At 44.8% G+C, this 18,722-nt stretch overlaps 1 protein-coding gene across 3 annotated transcripts in view; it reads left to right on the forward strand.

Annotated features, from left to right (window-relative positions):
* The window catches only part of PRKCE (protein kinase C epsilon), a 535,976-nt gene that overhangs the window by 430,548 nt on the left and 86,706 nt on the right, over positions 1-18,722 (forward strand). For all 3 annotated transcript variants that reach the window (XM_012450580.2, XM_012450582.2, XM_064364050.1), the window contains exon 11: positions 3,375-3,529. In XM_012450580.2, coding sequence (XP_012306003.1) covers positions 3,375-3,529 — 155 coding nt within the window. The remainder of the gene's footprint in view (positions 1-3,374; positions 3,530-18,722) is intronic.

The raw sequence follows: 18,722 nt of genomic DNA on the forward strand, positions 1-18,722 counted from the left end.
ACTAATGATAATAACTGCTCAAATACCGTCTATAACAATAGTCATAGCCAGTCTTCATTTTGAGCCAGGCATTTTAACATGTAATTTAATCTTCACGAGAAGTCTGTAAGGCAGGTTCTGTTACTCAATCATCCTGATTTTTTTTTTTTTTTTTTTTTTTTTTTTTTTTGAGACGGAGTTTCTCTCTGTCACCCAAGCTGGAGTGCAATAGTGCAATCTCAGCTCACTGCAAATTCTGCCTCCTGAACTCAAGCGATTCTCGGCCTCAGCCTCCTGAGTAGCTGGGATTACAGGCATGCGCCACCACGCCCAGCTAATTTTTGTATTTTTTGTATAGACTGGGTTTTGCCATGTTGACCAGGCTGTTCTTAAACTCCTGGCCTCAAGTGATTCTCCCGCCTTGGCTTCCCAAAGTGCTGGGATTACAGGCATGAGCCACCACGCCCGGCCTATCCTCATTTTTACAGATCAGAAAACTGAGCACAGAGAGCCAAAGGCATTTGCCTGAGTTATTTGCAGCCAGTAAGTGATAAAACCAGTATGGGAACACCTCTTTCTTACTCCACAGCCCCTGCTCTTAAAGACTGTGTCCAGTGTTGCTAGAATAAAAAGCAGCCAGGGAGGATGATGCAGAGGGGAGATTTTTCCCATTTAGAGATTTGGATTCTCCTAAATATAGCAAAGGAAATACTCCATTGTTACTGAAGTTCAAGTCCTGGGTCGGTGGTTATGTCATGGGCACCTCAGTGGCTGTTTCAGGTGGTGTGGTTTAGTGTTCAGTGAGTGATCCAGCTGTTCTTCCCATGTGAAAGGCTTGTCCCAGTGCCCCAGGACAGAGGCTCTCACAGTGTTGTCCCTGGCCTGCCAGCATTGCCCAGGAACTTGTTAAAGGATGCAGATTTTCAGACTCCACCCCAGATCTTCTGACTCAGAAATCTGAGTAGGGGGCTCAGGAATCCATGTCCTAACAAGCTTCCATGTGATTCTAAAGCACAAGAGTCTTTGTTCTTGGAGGGAATCCTTGAAAAGACAAAAAAGAGACCAAAATCATGTATAATCTTTATATTGCACAGACGCAAGATACCTGGGCAGAAACCGGGCGGAGGAGAGTCTGTGTTTCTCAACCCTGGCTGCACATGGGAATCACCTGAGGAGCCCTGACAACTACTGGGGCCAGGTTCTACTCTCAGAAGTTCTGATTCCAATGGTCTAGGGTTGGCCAGAGCATTTAATTTTTGACATGAGGATTTGACTGGAGATTGGATGATTGAATAAATAGTTGGCAAGGCAGCCCATGTACTTCTGATTACAAATTGTACTCTGGGGAGAAAACAAGGCAGGCCTTGAAGGCTAAGGGCAAGATAAATGGAAGAAAAGCTGGACTTAGGCACTTTGTGAATACCAGTAAAGATGGAATAATTCTGGAGACCGACCGCAGTGGGGGTGAAGGTAGTTTGAATTAGTAACAATTCTTAACTATGGACTTTATTTTCAAAGAGATGCCAGTAATAAGATAGATATGCTTCCTAAGTCAAGAAGCTCATTGGTAAATTTTACTGAGACTTAATGGAAAATAATATGCTAACATCTTCCTGGAAGCTTCACTTAGACTTTTTTTTTTTTTTTTGAGACAAAGTCCCACTTTGTCGCCCAGGCTGGAGTGCAATGGTGTGATCTCGGCTCACTGCAACCTCCACCTCCCAAGTTCAACCGATTCTCCTGCCTCAGCCTCCCAAGTAGCTGGGACTACAGGTGCCCACTACCATGCCCAGCTAATTTTTTGCATTTTTAGGAGAGACGAGGTTTCACTGCATTAGCCAGGATGGTCTCGATTTCCTGACCTCGTGATCCGCCCACCTCGGCATCCCAAAGTGCTGGAATTACAGGTGTGAGCCACAGCGGCCGGCCGCACTTAGACTATTTCTATGTGTTAAGAATGTGCTCTGCGTCTCTGGCTTCTCACCATTTACTTCACTAACCTTCCTCTGCAACAGATCTGGTCAGTTTACTGGCCCCTAAACTTGCTCACTCCATTCCCACGTCCTGGCATTGGTTCCTGCCTCCCCTGACCTTTTGCTCTCCAGGCCTAGCTCCATCTAAAATCCTACATGGCCTCCCAAGTCAGAGAGCTTCTTTTCTCTGAATCTTTTTAGCACGTGGTGTCTTTCATGTATTCAGCTCCTATTTTGTTTTTTATCATTCTGCCCATTTCCCATTTCCACCCCTGGATTGTAAGCTCCCCAGGACAACAGTGGTTTATAATTCTTTGCCCACACCTAGCAGAGTGTCCCACACCCTAGAAGCTTAGAATATAATAGTCAAGAAACCATGCAAAGAGAATGTCAGTCCGTCCTCTCCCAACATGATCATGGATTGCAGGTAAGAAGGAGCCCCCCATAATGAGGCATGACTGTGGTTTGGCTGTTCTGGAGGCTGCCTTGAGGGAAGAAGCCACAGGGGATCCTGGAAGGAATATCCTCCAAAGTAAAAAGTGGCCCTCACAGTGAATGGAGGTTCGCAGTCTCAGGAGTCCACATTGCAAGCTATTGGTCTCCTAGGACTGCCTCAACAAATTACTGCAAATTTGGTGGCTTAAAACAATAGAAAAGTGTTCTTTCACAGTTCTGGAGGCCAGGAGTATAGCATCACTGGGCCTCCATGAAGGTGCTGGCCAGGCCCTTCTCCCTCCAGAGGCTCTGCTCCTTGCCTCCTCCAGCTTCCAGGGCTGTCTGCATCCTTTGGCTTGTGACTATTTCACTCCCATCTCCACCTCTATGGTCACTTGGCCGCCTCCTCCCTTTCTCAGGTCTCCCTCTACCTCCCTCTTCTAAGGACACTTATGACTATATTTAAGACCCACCCTGGTAATCCAGGGTAATCTCCCTATCTCAAGATCCTTAACTTCATTATATCTGCAGAATCCTTTTTTTTTTCTTCTTTTATTAGCCATATAAGGTAACATTTACACATTCAAGGGTTAGGACCTGCATATCTTTTAGAGGAGGATTGTTCAATTTACCACATTGATAAAAGCAACTGGAGCCCCAAAAGGGCAGAGACTTGTCCAAGGCCACACTTCCAGTTGGCAACAGAAATCGAAGATCCAAGTCTCCTTTCTGCCCATTTCTTGCTTCTTTCACAAGCTGATGCCCACTGAAGGAGGACGGAGGAAAAGTAAAACTGCGCTTCATCCCCTAATCTGTGTGCTTTATTCCTTTGACTTCTTTCTAGATCAGGTGCTACCAGGATTCACCCACCTTTGAGGCTTCTTTCCCCTTGAGTCCTGGTAACCTTACGCTGAGCTCACACCATGCTGGCCTGTGTGGGCAGCTGCAGTCAGATGACCCAAATGGCATTTTCTTCTCTCCTTTCAGGACCGCCTCTTTTTCGTCATGGAATATGTGAACGGTGGAGACCTCATGTTTCAGATTCAGCGCTCCCGAAAATTCGATGAGCCTCGTTCACGGTTCTATGCTGCAGAGGTCACGTCGGCCCTCATGTTCCTCCACCAGCATGGAGTCATCTACAGGTAGCCTCTTCCCTTCTCCTCTCTTTCCTGAAAGTGAAGAAAATAAAGAATGCTTCAGATACTTGAAATGACTTCAGTTCCTGCCTGCTCGTCTCTTAGCAACCTGCTTTAGATTAGTTGTTTGTTCCAGTTTGCTCACAGAGGACTTTTTGGGGGCTGTTTATTACTGTGAATGTTAGTACTGGAATGGCCCTGGGAGATTTGACCCACTGTTTGTGCCCGTTTTGATTTAAAGCTCAAGCATGACATTTTAAAGGCTTGGTGCCAGGTGACCTTGGAGTGACCTTCATTTCTCTCTCTCCTCCACCCTCTTCCTTGAACATCAGGGCATTCTCTTTACGTTTTTCTTCTGTGCCACGAACTTCCTCCCCTTCCCAGTCTCTTGCCACTTCCTGAGTTTGTTTGGCTTAGTTGTCTCCAGCAGATAGAATCAGGGAAGGAGGAGTTGCTTGAGGGACTGGGGTTTATGATCTTGGGAATGGGAACTAGACAATATCCAACAGGAAGCGACTTTTTGCAGATTATCCAATCCTTTATTACTGCCCACTCCCCTTCCAGGAAACACATACACGTGCACACACACACATACATGCACATGCACACGCACACACACACATGCACGCGCACACTAATTTTCCAGAAAGAGCAAGACTATTTATGCAGGCTCTTCTATTAGGTCAGGAATTCTGGGAGGAGTAAATATTTATAATTAGCAACGAAGACACTAAAGTTCCTTAAGGAATTTTCTCAGTGGCTGTTAATTTCTTTACTTGGTCTTTGCTTCCCTTTTTTTTTCTACACAACTAAATTGTGTAGAACAGTAGCTGGTTTGGTTTAACCTAGAACTGGGTTATTCAACTGAATGTCACTAACCTGCTCCTGGGAGCAGTGCCCTGGCCAGATGTTCTTCAAGACCTCTAGTGGTCAACCCCACTTGAGGCTCCTCTTCCTTCTGCCATCTCTTAGCTTCCTTAGTCAGTGGTTTCCTAGAACCCGTATAATAAAGCCCATACTTCCTAGCCTGCCATTCACGGCCCTCTGCCATGGGAGTCCATGCATGCTGCATATCCAATTACCACAAACGTGATGGCTTCAAACAGCACTCATCCATTATCTCAGTTTCCATGGGTCAGGAGTCCAGGTGTGACTTATCTACCTGCCCTGTTCAGGGTCTCACAAGGTTGTGATTGAGGTGTCGCCAGGCTTCATTCTCACCTGAAGTTTGGGCTCATCTTTCAAGCTCATGTGCTTGTGGGTAGAATTTTTTCTTTGTGGGTTTAGAACTCATGTGGCTTATCCTCCAAGGCCAGCGGGAGAGCATGTCTTCTCTGCTGCAAGTCTGTAACTTCAGGGAAGGCCCAGACCTTCTTTTCAATGGCCCTAACCAGGCTTACCCAAGATAATGTCCCTTTCGATTAACTCAAAGTCAGATGAGTAGGAGCCTTAGTTATATCTGCAAAATCCCTTTGCCATATAATGTCACATAATCCCAGTAGTGATCTCACATCAGCTTTGCCATATTCTGTCGGTTAGAGGTAAGTCACAGGTCCCACCTTACTCAAGGGCAAAAGATTAGGGGATTATACCAGGGTATGACTTGGGGGTGACTTTGGGCTGTGTCTGCTACAGCTTCATACACCTTTCTCTCCTCACTTCCCACACCCCCTGTTTCACACCCACAAAGGTCTTAGCTTTCCTCAAACTCACCTGCCAATTTCCAACTTAGCTCTGCTTCTGCCCTGCTTTGCACCTCCTCTGTCCAGCCCCTAAACTTCATGCAGCACTGCCTGCTTGGTCCCATCAGCCAGAGTGAGTCTCTCCATCCCTCACACTTTCCTTTGTGAAGAAATTGCAATTTGAGACTTTCATTGCTGCACCTGCCACTGTTCACCTTGTGGTAGGATTGGACATCTATATGGATCCTTCACTAAGTTTCAAACTTGAGGGGCCATTTCTTCTTTTCATTAAACCTTCAATCTTCCTTTATTCTTATTCTACATGCTCGTCTTGATTTGTGTATAATAAATATCAACATAGGACCATTAACTTCAGTTAATGGTCTGAATGGCCTTAATCCCTATCCTCAAAGCAATTTGCAAGCTAGTTAGAGATGCGGGAGTTGGATACCTGAAAAGATCATCGTACTACAAGGCTGTGCATTGTTAGGTGCCAAGGACAAGAATAAACCCTGCCATTCCTTGAGACGTCTTCCCCATCTCTAATAGAGTGAGTAGAATCACCCATATTTTATTGCGGGGATACAGAGACTCAACATAAGGAATGTGTCCAAAGCATACTTGGTAAATGACAGACATAGGAGGTATTACTGCCACACCCACTCATGCTACACACTGTGACACTTGGTACGCCAACTCTAAACTCCTTTGCTAATCATTCTAGGTACTCCAAATTTGACCTTCCTTTACATTTCTGCTTTCCTAAACGAGTGCCTTTCTCTCGCCAACCCATGACCACTTTTGCTCCATTGGCTTCTATGAACTATTCTCTTCTCCCCACCTCCCTTCCCATTGCCCTAACCATTTCTCCTCAATTGGCTTCTGAGAGTCATTCTCTTCTGCCCACCTCCCTTCCCATCACCCTAACCATTCTTATCACCGTGGCTGGCTCCTTCATCCTCTAAATGCTGGTTTTCTCCATGTCCTTCATCCCTCTTCATTCTTATTCTACATACCAGGCAATTTCAACCTTCCTGTGGCTTCAGACAACTTCTACCTGCCAGTGACTCTTTTCTGCATCCAGCAGTCCTCTATATCTAGCCCCTCATTATTTCCAGAACCCCTACGAGATCTCTTCTGTAAACCTCTTCCATCAAGGTTGGACCTTCTTGGCCTTCTCCCTTCTTCCCTGGCTACTTTGCAGTAGTTACTGTCTTCACTAGCTCACTGCCTCTCAGTTTGCAGCCCTCCAGTCTATCCATCCACCTCCTCTCCATTGCTGCCCACTATTCCTCTAAAACACAGACTGGTTGTTACACGTTTCCCTTCTTAGCTGCCTGCAACCCTTATAAGCCCTTATAAGATAAAGTCCAAACCCCTTTGGGGACCGGACCTCTTCACGCTCCGGCCCTTGGGCTGCTGTGCATAGCTTTGTGGTTTGAGCCCAGCAGAAGTGAAGGGCACAAGGCAGTGGGTGGGGAAAGGCATCCAGCCCTCTCCACTTGCATGGGCAGCTTCAGCCCAGAGGAGATGCAGATGAGACATGAGCAAATGAGACATATTCAAGACCTGAGCAAGGGATGCTTTTCTTCCCAGAGGAGATGCAGTTTTGTGCTTCTTGGAAAGACACCATACCTTTTAACAGGGCCCCGATGGCCCTGATGACCTTTTGGCCCTTATCCCCATTGCCACCCTTTAGGCATTCCAAATTACTTGCCATTATCCCCCAAATACCATTCCCTTTCACTTCTCTGAGGCTTTGCCTCCCTTGTCCCTAGGATTCACTTGCTCCTAATCTGTGTCTCGATCAGTGGTTCCCAGTTCACATCCATGATCTGACTGCCTCAGGGTCCCTGGTTTTAGAAGAATACAGATCCTGTAGGGTGAAAACAGAATGGTCATGAGTGGGTGATTGCTGGAGATGGATGATGGGCACTTGGAGTTGACAATTCTGTCTCCTTTCCTGCATGTTTTGCCATAATCGTAAACACAGATTCCAGAGTAATACTCCTGGAGCTATTGATTCAATAGCTCTGATATATGGAGTTCAGGAATTTGTGTTCTTAAAAAAGTGTTCCCTAGGTGATTTGGGGACCACAGCTCAAGAGAATTTCATTCTATCCTCAAGACCTCATCAAGCGGCAGCCCAGCTGTGAGCGGCCTCCCCGACCATGCAGCTGTGGTGGGCTCATGCCTCCCCTGAGCAACACGACAGTCTCTGTAGTGTGCATTTTGCTTGTTTCCTCTGCCACTCTTGGGTTTTTACTTGCGCTACCTCTTCTGTGATTGAGAACTCCACCCGAGAGTGCTTACCTAGTTGATCTCAGACAGCACCCTACTTGCAGTAGATGATCAATAAGTATTTGTTCCTCTAGTCTCTACTGCCCCTGAGTCTTCCAATCCGGTGGGTTGCTACCTCACAGGTGGATATTTCTCCAGTCTTTGTTTGAAGAATTTCTAGTGCACAACATATTTTTTCCATGACCCTAAAAAGTACCCCATTTCTTATCTTTTTTTATGGATTCATGGGGACCCTGTGGTCTGTGTTTCCCTTGCTGCCTTGGTATCAACCTACAAAAGACTCTGTGAAGGGTTCTATGGGGAAGTCTATGTGAGGGTGTTGGAGAAGTGGTGCGTAGGTGTTTATGTGTTTCTGCCTGTTTGCTTCTGGCTGTTCTGATCCAGCCAGAGATCGTGTTTTGTGTGATGCAGGGAATTTATTTGGGAGACAGGCAAGACCAAGTTTAGGAGGACAAGCATCATTGCTTAAGTTGAGATAGAATTTTCTGACCTTCCTGTTGGAATTGATATACAAACTAATTAGCAGCTAACTGGTCCGTGTCCAAGTAACAGAAGTCATTTCTCTGGCTCACACTTGAAAGAGAGCCCAAGCAGATAGGCACAATCTTCTTTTCCTCTGGTCTCTTTACCCCTAGACAGCAGAGGGTGCTGTTTCTGTGTCCCCTGCTGGGGCGGGGGGGAGGTGGGGGCGTGGGGGGAGGTGGTTCCTGTCCCGCGTGTTGTAGTAGAACGCATTAGATCACCTGTTTCCACCCTTCCTAATTATGGCGTCTGACCACCGGCCCTCCCCATAACTTGCAGACACTGTGGCAGGTTTTTGAAGGGTGGGCCTTCCCTCCAAGGTTGATTCAGGGAACGTTCCCCTCCTCAACATGCTGCTCAGTGCTTATGCGTGTTTCTCTCCAAGCTGCTCAACGGCAGTAGCTGACTTTCAGAGAACGCTCCCTCTGTCCACATGTCATGAAGGAGAGATTTTGTGACGATGCCTCAGACAGTGAGGGGAGCAGGGCGGGCTTGGGACATAGAGCTGAAGGCTTGGCAGCCAGGAAGTTATCTTCTTATTCTTTTGCAATCTAGAAGCCAGGAGCACGGCGCAGCAGAGGGTGAAGAATGTAGATTCCACAGCCCTGACCATGTGTGCCCAAGCTTTCTGCCTGTGTCCTCATCTACAAAGTGAGAATGATAGTTATACCTGCCTCACAAAGTTGTAGGGATTTCATGAGTGAACAGGTCTAAATAATTTTGAGTACTGCCCGCCACACACTAAGCTCTCAGTGAATGTCAGCCAGTCACATTATACCTCGAATTTACGTTATTAAGATACAGTGAAAGAACATTAGAGATTTCTTATCCAGCCCAGTCTCCAAAAGGGATGCCTGTAATCATGTTAGAGAAATGAATTCTTTCTTGTCCTTTTTTCTTCATTCTTTCCTTCTGATAAAACTGAAGTCTTTCTTTTTTGAAATGATAAATAGTAGTCATAGGAAAAATAAAAATGTAAGCAGTGAAGAAAGGTGTAAAGTCAGATTTTCTTCATCAAATTCATAGCTACCCAAGGGTAAACAGTTACAGTTTCTAGAGAGCCTTCTGAGAAATCTTCTTGAGCAACTTACAGCACCTCTTTGTGACTGGTCTCCACTTGTGAAGTTCAGATTGTACCTGCCTTGTCTCCTTCAAAAGGTATCAGAGAGAGATTGCTGGAAGTCAGACTGTGATAGAGGATATTTTCATATCCAGTGGGAAATGACAGAGCATCTTATTTATGTAACATAACATAAATAATTAACATTTCTCATTTTGAGCACTAAAATTTGGTTTTTACCAGGGGAGAAAGGTGTAAGTTATTAAGCTCTCCCTCCTTAAATTCTGCAAGCCTTTTGATCTCTAACGAGCCCTCATCCTCACTCCCTAAGAGTCAGCCTTCCTTCCATGCCTGTCACGTGCCTGGTGCCAGAATTGGGCAGAAGGGAGACAAGGAAAGATAAGGTGCCTCTGCCTTGGCCAAGCCTAGATTCTTCTGTGCTCAGGAGGTGCTTAGAAAAGGCTTTCCTTGTTGACCATGATGTTTTCAAAAAGTCAAATGAGAATTAAGAGCAAGGGCCAGGCATGGTGGCTCATGCCTGTAATCCCAACACTTTGGGAGGCCAAGGTGGGAGGATCACCTGAGGTCAGGAGCTTGAGACCAGCCTGGCCAACATGATAAAACCCCATCTCTATTAAAAATACAGGGGAGTTGGGGAGAGATAGCATGGGGAGAAATGCCACATATAGGTGAAGGGGAGGAAGGCAGCAAAGCACACTGCCACGTGTGCACCTATGCAACAATCTTGCATGTTCTTCACATGTACCCCAAAACCTAAAATGCAATAAAAAAAAAATACAGAAATTAGCTGGGTGTGGTGGTGAACACCTGTAATCCCAGCTACTCAGGAAGCTGAGGCAGGAGAATTGCTTGAACCTGGGAGGTGGAGGTTGCAGTGAGCTGAGACAGCGCCATTGCTCTCCAGCCTGGGTGACAGTACAAGACTCTATCTCCCCCTACTCCCCAAAAAAAGAATTCAGTCAGAACCTCAGTGCACCTTGTAAACTTGTCTTAAATATCTTGTTATCTCCAGAGCCGGGGAACAAAGCCCAAAGGAGAGGCTTAGGAGGGGCTTTCCTAGAAGGAGCTGGGGTCATACTGAGGTCTCTAGTTGAGCCCTCTGAGCCAGGCCTCCATATGGAAAATGCATACGAAGCTGTGATATAAATTTCAGTCCTGCCATCCTGCTAGTCAGAGGGGGAAGTGTGCACCTTGATCTCTGGAATCATATCCTGCCATTGGCACACAGTTAGGGATTTCTTGACTTGACAAAGGTCTTTAGTTAAACCTGACTTAATAACTGGAAGGTCTAATGTGTAGTCTCATCCTCTATTAATACATTATCAAGTTATTTGATGCTCTAATACAAAGAAAGGGAAGAGAAGGTAGAGGCATCTCTTTTTGCCTTTGAGTCTTCTAGGACTCACTGAGGGTACTTGGGGATCATTTTCCCCAGAAAGCATCATTGTTAGCTGTCAGTGTTACCCCACCCATTATAGAAAATGATATTTTGACATAAAACTCCTAAGGATGTAAGGGTCGAGTCTCTAATGGGAAGAGATCAGCTCCACGGCAGAAATGATGAGCAAATGTTATATCAGGAAGGGCCTCAGAGACTGCATAATCCAACTCCTTTGTTTTATAGATGTAGAACTTGGAAACTAAGATTGTGGAATAATTCACCCGAGTTTACACAATGAGATAGTATAAAGCTTAGATGTTACTTTAGTCAAAGATATACATGTGGATGAATCAGTTCTACAGGGTGTTTTGGGAAATAAAAAGCCGTTTTCTGCCCTCCCTCCCCTCAATTTCCCCTTCCAAAGAAGCAACCACTTTCCAATCATAGCTGGGTCTTTCAGTATGTACCTCTGTATTCCCAAATAACATTATCTTATTGTTACTTTTTTTTTTTTTTTGAGACAGGGTCTTGCTCTGTCACCCAGGCTGCCACACAGTGGTGCAATCATAGCTCACTGCAACCTGGAACTCCTGGGTTCAAGCAGTCCCCCCACCTCAGCCTCCCGAAGTGCTGGGCTTACACAGGCATGAACCATTTTACCTAGCCTTATTATTCTAAAAACAATTATTCCAGGCATTATCTAGTGACTTTCCACTATGGAAGATGAGGATTTAGTTCTCCTTCTCACCCATTACACACCCCCACAGCCTATCACATATGCACACCCTTCCCAACTTCCCATCCTCTCGATATAGTTTACTGTAATTTTGGTTAAATGAATATGTAGTATATATTATCATGACTTTGAAATACTATTTGGAATTCAGTTATGTGGTATGCTACAGTTACCTTTCCTTCTCAATGCATTTTGTTTGTTGGTTTGTTTTCCCTGGAGTTAATAATTACCTCTGTTTTCTATGTAATTATTATTAATTCAGCTACAAACTCTCGACAAACTGTCCATATCTCCTTTTAGGATATTTAGATAAATCACTGTTCTATCAATTTTATATTCTTGGATACATTCTTCCCCAAGCCTTCTAAACTGCTCCAGTCTGAACAGTTGCCTTCTGTCCTCTGTGCCTGCTGCAGGGCTGTCACCCTGGGATCCCACTTGACTTTCATCCTAGGCTTCCATTCCCCCTGTCCTGTGTAGTGTCTGATTCCAGTATCTCCTGCCTTCCTCTTTCTTTGTATACTGCCTCAATTTGGTGAAGCACCTTTAGTAGATTTTTGAGAACAAATATATATGAGGTGTAATGTTGAGACTTTCCTTTTATATCTAAAATCATCTTTATTTTACTCTCAGACTTGATGAAGAGTTTGACTGGCATAGAATTCTAGATTAAAAAGCATTTTCAGAATGAGATTATGTCCTTTGCAGGAACAGGGATGAAGCCGGAAGCTGTTATCCACAGCAGACTAACAAAGGTACAGAAAACCAAACGCTGCATGTTCTCACTTAACAAGTGGGAGCTGAACGATGAGAACACATGGACACATGGTGGGGAACTATACACACTGGGGTCTGTCAGGGGTAGGCTGGGAGGCCGGGGAGAGGGAGAGCATCAGGAAGAATAGCTAATGGATGCTAGGCTTAATACCTAGGTGATGGGATGATCTGTGCAGCAAACCACCATGGCAGGCATTTACCTGTATAATAAACATGCACATTTTCCATAAGAACCCAGAACTTAAAATGAAAGTTGAAGTTAAAAAAAGCATTTTCACTCAATTTTAAGGTATTGTTCCATTGTCTTCCAACTCTCACTGTTGCTATGAAGAAGTCTGAAGTCGACTGGATTCTCAATCCTTTGTATGGATCAATTTTTCTTTTCCGGACGTGTGTTAAAGCTTTGTCTCCATTATTCTAAAATTATTTAATGATGTGGTATAGGTCTGCTTTCATCTATTGCACTCACCCAGGATAGATCTCTTCCATTTAGAAAATTAAGTCCTTCAGTTCTGGAAAATGTGTTACTTATTTCTTTAATGATTATTTCTCTTCTGTTTTCTCTTTCTGGGACTAGCATTCAGATATTGAACTAGTCAACTTGGGGTTCACTGTAGACTAATATGGGTGGCCACTTAGTTGGAGAACCTTGGAGTATCAGTATCGTTAGGCCTTTCCTCTTGGAGTGCTTCAGTTGCTTCCAGAGTCCTGCCTAAGGGAGATGGCCTGGTGGCCAGCACCGCAGGAACCAAGTGAAGCCGGTTGGAGGGCCTGGCTTCCAGAATACACATGTTTATTTAATTCTCCTATGTTCAGTACCATACCCTCATGCCCACCTACCCTCACCCCCTGCTTAGTCTAGAGATCCTGTCTCACTTCTCCAGAGGATAAACCTCTAGGGACAGGGAAGGGGCCTTACCAAGTGTAGAAGAGAATATGGGTTTATAACTAGTTTTCAACCAAATCTCTTTTCTCTCTCTTCACATCACCCTCATCTCTAGACTAACTGTTACTGCATATTTCCTGAGCTTTGGGGCTAGGAGGGTAGAAATTCTGCAGAATGAATTCAGTTGCTCTTGACCTTCCCCATTGCTGGTTCAGGATTCAGCTTTCTTGGATCTACTAATTTAGTTGCACTCATCCGTTTACTTTCCAGATCCCAACATTGTGTTGTGTTTCTTTTCGTATTCTCTCCATCCTTGTGCAGAGTTATGGGAAGGAAAGCAAACTAGTGGTAGGTATTCAAAATCTACCCTCTTTATCCAGAAATGAATACGAATAATAATAATAGCAGCAATGGCAGCAGCAGCAACAATAAAGGAAAACACTTACTTAGCCTTTGTGTGGCCAGACACTATTCTAAACACTTTGCACGTATTATTTAGTCATCACACCAACCTTATGCAGTAGCTACTCTTACTGTCCACCAGATTTATGATCTTCCCAAAAGAGATCTTGTCAGATTCCACCACCATCACTGCCACTGTCAGGCTACCCTGTCCTCTTTGCTACCAGTCACAGTTTTACATGGGAAGCAACATTGTATGTTGGAGACAGCACAGAGTTTGGGGTCAGAAGAGTGAGGCTGAATCCTGGGTCTGCCTCATCTCTGTTGTGTTTGCCTGGGTAGAATAATTACATTGTTTGAAATGCAGTTTTCACACGGTACCATGGGAATTATAATGCAAACCTCTCTGGACTGTTTTGCAAATCACGTGAGAAGACATTTGCAGAAGTGCTAAGTGCAGTCTTTGAAACCTAGGAGGCACCATCGTTATTGGTTGGCCAAACAGCACAGTTTTAGAGTCAGAGGGTGAACGGGCTGAATCATGCCCCTGACCCCCAGATTCATATGTCGAAGTTCCAATCCCCAGTACCTCAGAATGTGATGGCGTTTGGAGATAGGGCCTTTAAAGAGGTAATTAAGGCAAAATGAGGTCATGTGGATGACCTAATCCAACATGACTGATGTCCTTATAAGAAGAGGAGATTAGGGCACAGCCAAGCCCAAGGGAAGCCCTTGTGAAGAAACCAGGAGAATATGGCTGTATTCTCTTGGCTTACTTCTGCAAGCCAAGGAGAAAGACTCGAAAGAAACCAACCCTGCCAGCACCTTGGTCTTAGACTTCTAGCCTTTGCAACTGTGAGAAAATACATTCCTGTTAAGTCACTCAATCTGTAGATTTTTGTCATGGCAGTTCTAGCAAATGAATACTGAGAACCTCAGTTCAAGTCCTAGTATTGCCACTTACTGACTGTGTAGTGCTGGTCAAATGTCCTCATCTTTCTGAGCCACAGTTTCCTCATCTGTAAAATGGCACCACTAATGTACATTAAAATAAGATGGCGAGTCCTGTGGACTTGGCATAAATTATAATAGTTAAATAAGCTGTGGGGCATAAAAATATCTCCAGGGTTGTTTGGGGGCTCAGCCAGTGCCTGAGGAGTTATAGGTACTCCCATGATAATGGCAGTGCAGTAACACCGCCAGTCTCGGAGGAGCAGCTTGGTGGATATGCGAGTCTGTGTCTCTTTTGAAGGCTGAGGGCCCAGATCTCACAACCAGGTGATGTTTCACTCCTGTGGTCACTTTGGGACTCAGGGACAGGATACGTAGCTACTGATAAATGTGCATGACAGTAACCAATGGGCTAGAACAGCTGACAGATGTGCTTGCATTATAAAGCTGCAAAGTCTGACTTTGGTGCCTTGACTTCCCTATTGAACTCCCTTTGTACCCAGCCACCTTCATGAGAACCCGACCCCATGCCCTCATCCCTATATGAACTGCTCCGACAAAGAAGCTGACTTTGGAAACACACACTTTAGTCATGAGAGTCATTCTGTCCCTCTTCCATGTCATATAAATGAAGGACTTATCTCCTAATAAAGCATGAGTTTTTCAGGAGTCATCACTTTTTTATGGGTCCAGATCTACTTGAGGCTGAGACTATCTTTATCCCAAACTGATTCCATGCAGTGTTACCTGCCAATGACAGTTGAGGGGTGAAATCATTATGACCTAACAAAGGGGAAGGGAGGAGGAGATAGGAGAGACTGAGCTGGCTGGGATGAAAGCCAAGTTTACATTCCTTGGAGGAAGCCACGTTATTGCTGACCAGCTTAGAAGTAGAATTCTGACTGCCATTGACATCAGAGGTTCAGAGCAAACAGGAAGTTTGGAACCAAAGGGAAATTCCTGATTAAATTTGTTTGAGTGTTTCAGCTAGTAATGTGTGTCCAAAGCAAAAATTATGGGCACCCTGTCATCTCTTATTTTTGTGTCTTTTGTGGTAGCTCGTAGAGAACTGATAACCCATTATGGTGGTTAAGGGCACAACTCTGGAACCCATGGGCTCCAACTCTGACTCTGTGCTCATTAGATCTGTGATGTTGGGCAAAGAACTCAACTTCCCTAAATCTCAGTTTCTTCGCCTGTTAAATGGGGTTATTACCTCCCCCGACAGAAATATTGTGAGAATCGAATGAGAGTTAATATAAGTAAAGCAGAAATAACTGGTTCTAGTACCAAGTCATTGCTCACAAAACGTTAGTTACTGCTATTATTATCATTGTTATTCTATTTTGCAAGTGGCTGAGTGCACGGTTCATAAGATTCACTTTGTCCATTCAAAAATGGGGATGAATGTATCCTGCTAGTTGGCAAATTGATGAAAACACTTTGGTTAGAGTCTTCCAAACAAGGGCTAATTTGAGGTGTTGGGACCTATCCAATAAAGAGGAATTTGATATCTATATATTTTATTTTACAACTCTGCCGTGTTCTATAGAAAGTAGAAGTCTTGGAACAATTATTGCTGCAATATATTCAACAGCCGGTACTGAATGCTCCAAGGCTTAGTCATATGATTTTTGTTTCTTCGTGCCTTTGGCTAATGATTGAGCTACTAAAAATGGGAATTGTTTTAACAAACAATTGGCAGCTTTGCCGTGGTAAGCAGAGTCCTGCATGAATGTTCGAAGCTGGTCTCTGTGGTCCCTCCCAGTTGGCTGTGTTTGTTTCAGGATGACTCGGCTAGCGGCAGGGTGAGTAGGAGAGCGATGGGGAGTACCACGGTGAGCTGAGGCAGTGGAGACTGCACTTAACTGACTTCGCTTCCCTCTATGGTCATGCAGCAGCAAGCTAACGATTCATACTGGTAATCGTTGCCACCTTCTCTCTCCTTGCTTCTGGGTCTCTTCTTCCACCATTCTTGGTCAATTAATTCTCATAAGCAAGGAGTTGGGTTACTTTCTTGCTCAGAAATCGGCCAGGACTCTGTTATCAAAATCACATCCAGACTGTTCTGCCACTTACTTGAAGCCATGCATAAGCTGACCCTGCCCCTAGCTTCCTCTCTGGGGTTTGTATACTGGTCTCCTACCCCACAAGATGACCTTTTTCTATCTCCTCAAGGGCTGCTCCAGCCAAGCTCCTCTTTGAGTCACTACTTGAGCCTAACAGGGGTGCTCATTGACAGGCCTTTGACACACCCGTACACAATGTGCATTTATTACCAAGATCCTGGGCAGCAGCAGTCACAACACAACATGTTTCCACTACTCTGTGCCTTTGCTTAGGAATACCAGACCTTTTCCTGGAATAACTTTTTATGTGTGGTAGTGTTTTCATCCTTTGAGATTTAGCTTCAGCTCATTTTTCCTGGCTCTTTCCAGTGAAATTAGTTACTTCTTCCTCCTGTTAACATTGCAGCTGCTACATTATATTCTAGCACTTCTTAGACTACATTGCAATTATTTTTTAGTTGACTGCTCCTACAGAGTTTCCACGGGTTATGATACATCTATAGTTATACCCAATGGTCCATGATTTCTTGACTAACCTATTTACATTTATCAAGGAAACAGCTCCAGGGAGGTGAGGGAATTGTCTATGTGTATTTGGCTACAGGATACATTTCCTAATGGACTTCTCGCTGGACCACCCTTCCCCTGGGCTGCCTTTCTGTGTGCATGGCCCCATTTCACCTGTCTTTTTAGTCTTCACAAGGTCTGGTTGGTGAGTGGCTGCAGTGGAAAGAATACTGAGTTAGGAATTAGGGACCAGAACTCCAATAAAGCTCAGTCTTAGTTGGGTGGCCTTGGGCAAATGACTCCTCCTTGCTGGGTCTCAGTTTTCCTACCCACAAAATATGGTGGCCGGATTAGATGATCTCGCTCTGTGATCCTAAGATTGTTTGGTCTTGGAATGCCTTAACAGCATCTGAAAATGAATTGCTGAAAATACTGTCTCAAAATTACCTCAGTGAGGTTCCAGAAGGTAACTGATTCCAGGTAACAAGAGTGCCCCCTGAGGAGCGTTTCAGAGATCCTGGCCCGCAATTCCTGCCTTTCCTCAGAACATGAGACTTCATCAGCCAGTGGTCCTGTGCTCTGCTCTCTGTATGTCAAATCACCACCTGTGGGTTTTCCTCCCTCTCTAATTTACCCAAAGTTCTCCCTGTTAACCAAAACAAATAGCTTTTTGGGAATCTGATGTCGCCAAGTTTAAGTATTTGCTTCTGCGGCAAGCAGAGCTCCCTCGAGGGGCCGTAACCAACCATGGGAGCAAGAACTGCTGGCCGAGGAGCAGGGATGCTTGCTCAGAAGTCCTGGTCCTGTCAGGATTGAGAATGCCACGCCCCGTGACAACACCCTCTTGGAAGTGGGGCATCTCTGATGAAATCCCCTCCCTTATTGGAAATCTGCTCTTGCAAAAGCATTCATCAGAAGGGGGTTTCTTTCTAGATTTGTACTTTTGTCTGGGGAGGCAACTAAGAAAAAAATCTGTTGTTTGGAGAGCAGTGTAATTTAAGCAGACATTCGTTTATTCAGTCAACAAACAACTAGTAAGTCATTGTTGCTGTGCCAGGTGTAGGAATCCAAGATGCCATGGCAATCTACCTTCTTGTTGAGTCAGTCTTTCCTTCCTTCCTTCCTTCCTTCCTTCCTTCCTTCTCTTTCTTTCTCTTTCCTTCTTCCTTCCTTCCTTCCTTCCTTCCTTCCTTCCTTCTTTCTTTCTTTCTTCCTTTCTTTCTTTCTTTCTTTCTTTCTTTCTTTCTTTCTTTTTCTTTTCTTTCTTCTTTCTTTCTGGAGTCTTGCTCTGTTGCCCAGGCTGCACTACAGTGGCACTATCTCAGATCACTACAACCTCCACCTCCCAGGTTCAGGTGATTCTCCTGCCTCAGCCTCCCAAGTAGCTGGGATTACAAGGCATCCACCACCATACCTGGCTTATTTTTGTATTTTTAGTAGAGATGGGGTTTCGGCATGTTGGCTGGCTGGTCTTGACCTCCTGACCTTAAGTGATCTGTCTGGCTTGGCCTCCTAAAGTGCTGGGATTACAGGTGTGAGCCACCATGCCTGGCCTATTTCTTTCTTTCTTTCTTTTTTTTAACTGATAACCTGAGAGAGAGTCTCTGCTCCCTGGCACTTGAATTTAGGTGGGGATGGCAGACAATAAAAGAAGCAATAACAATAAGAGTTATGATATAAAAAAAATATGGTATTGCCAGGGAAACACATCACAGGGATACCTCAGCTAGTTTGGAGAAAGTCAAGGAAGGCTTTCTGGAGGAAGTGACCTCTCCCACAGAGATTCAATGGGCTAAAAGGAGGTGGCCAGAGTAAGAAGACATGAAGAGTGGACCAAGGAATGAGAACGGCATGTGCAAAGGCTCTGGTAGAGGGAGATGGAACACCAATTGGGTCTGTGTTTC

This window comes from Aotus nancymaae, unplaced genomic scaffold (genome assembly GCF_030222135.1).
Source record: "Aotus nancymaae isolate 86718 unplaced genomic scaffold, 86718_ANA_hifiasm-v0.15.2.pri h1tg000057l, whole genome shotgun sequence".
Taxonomy (NCBI): domain Eukaryota; kingdom Metazoa; phylum Chordata; class Mammalia; order Primates; family Aotidae; genus Aotus; species Aotus nancymaae.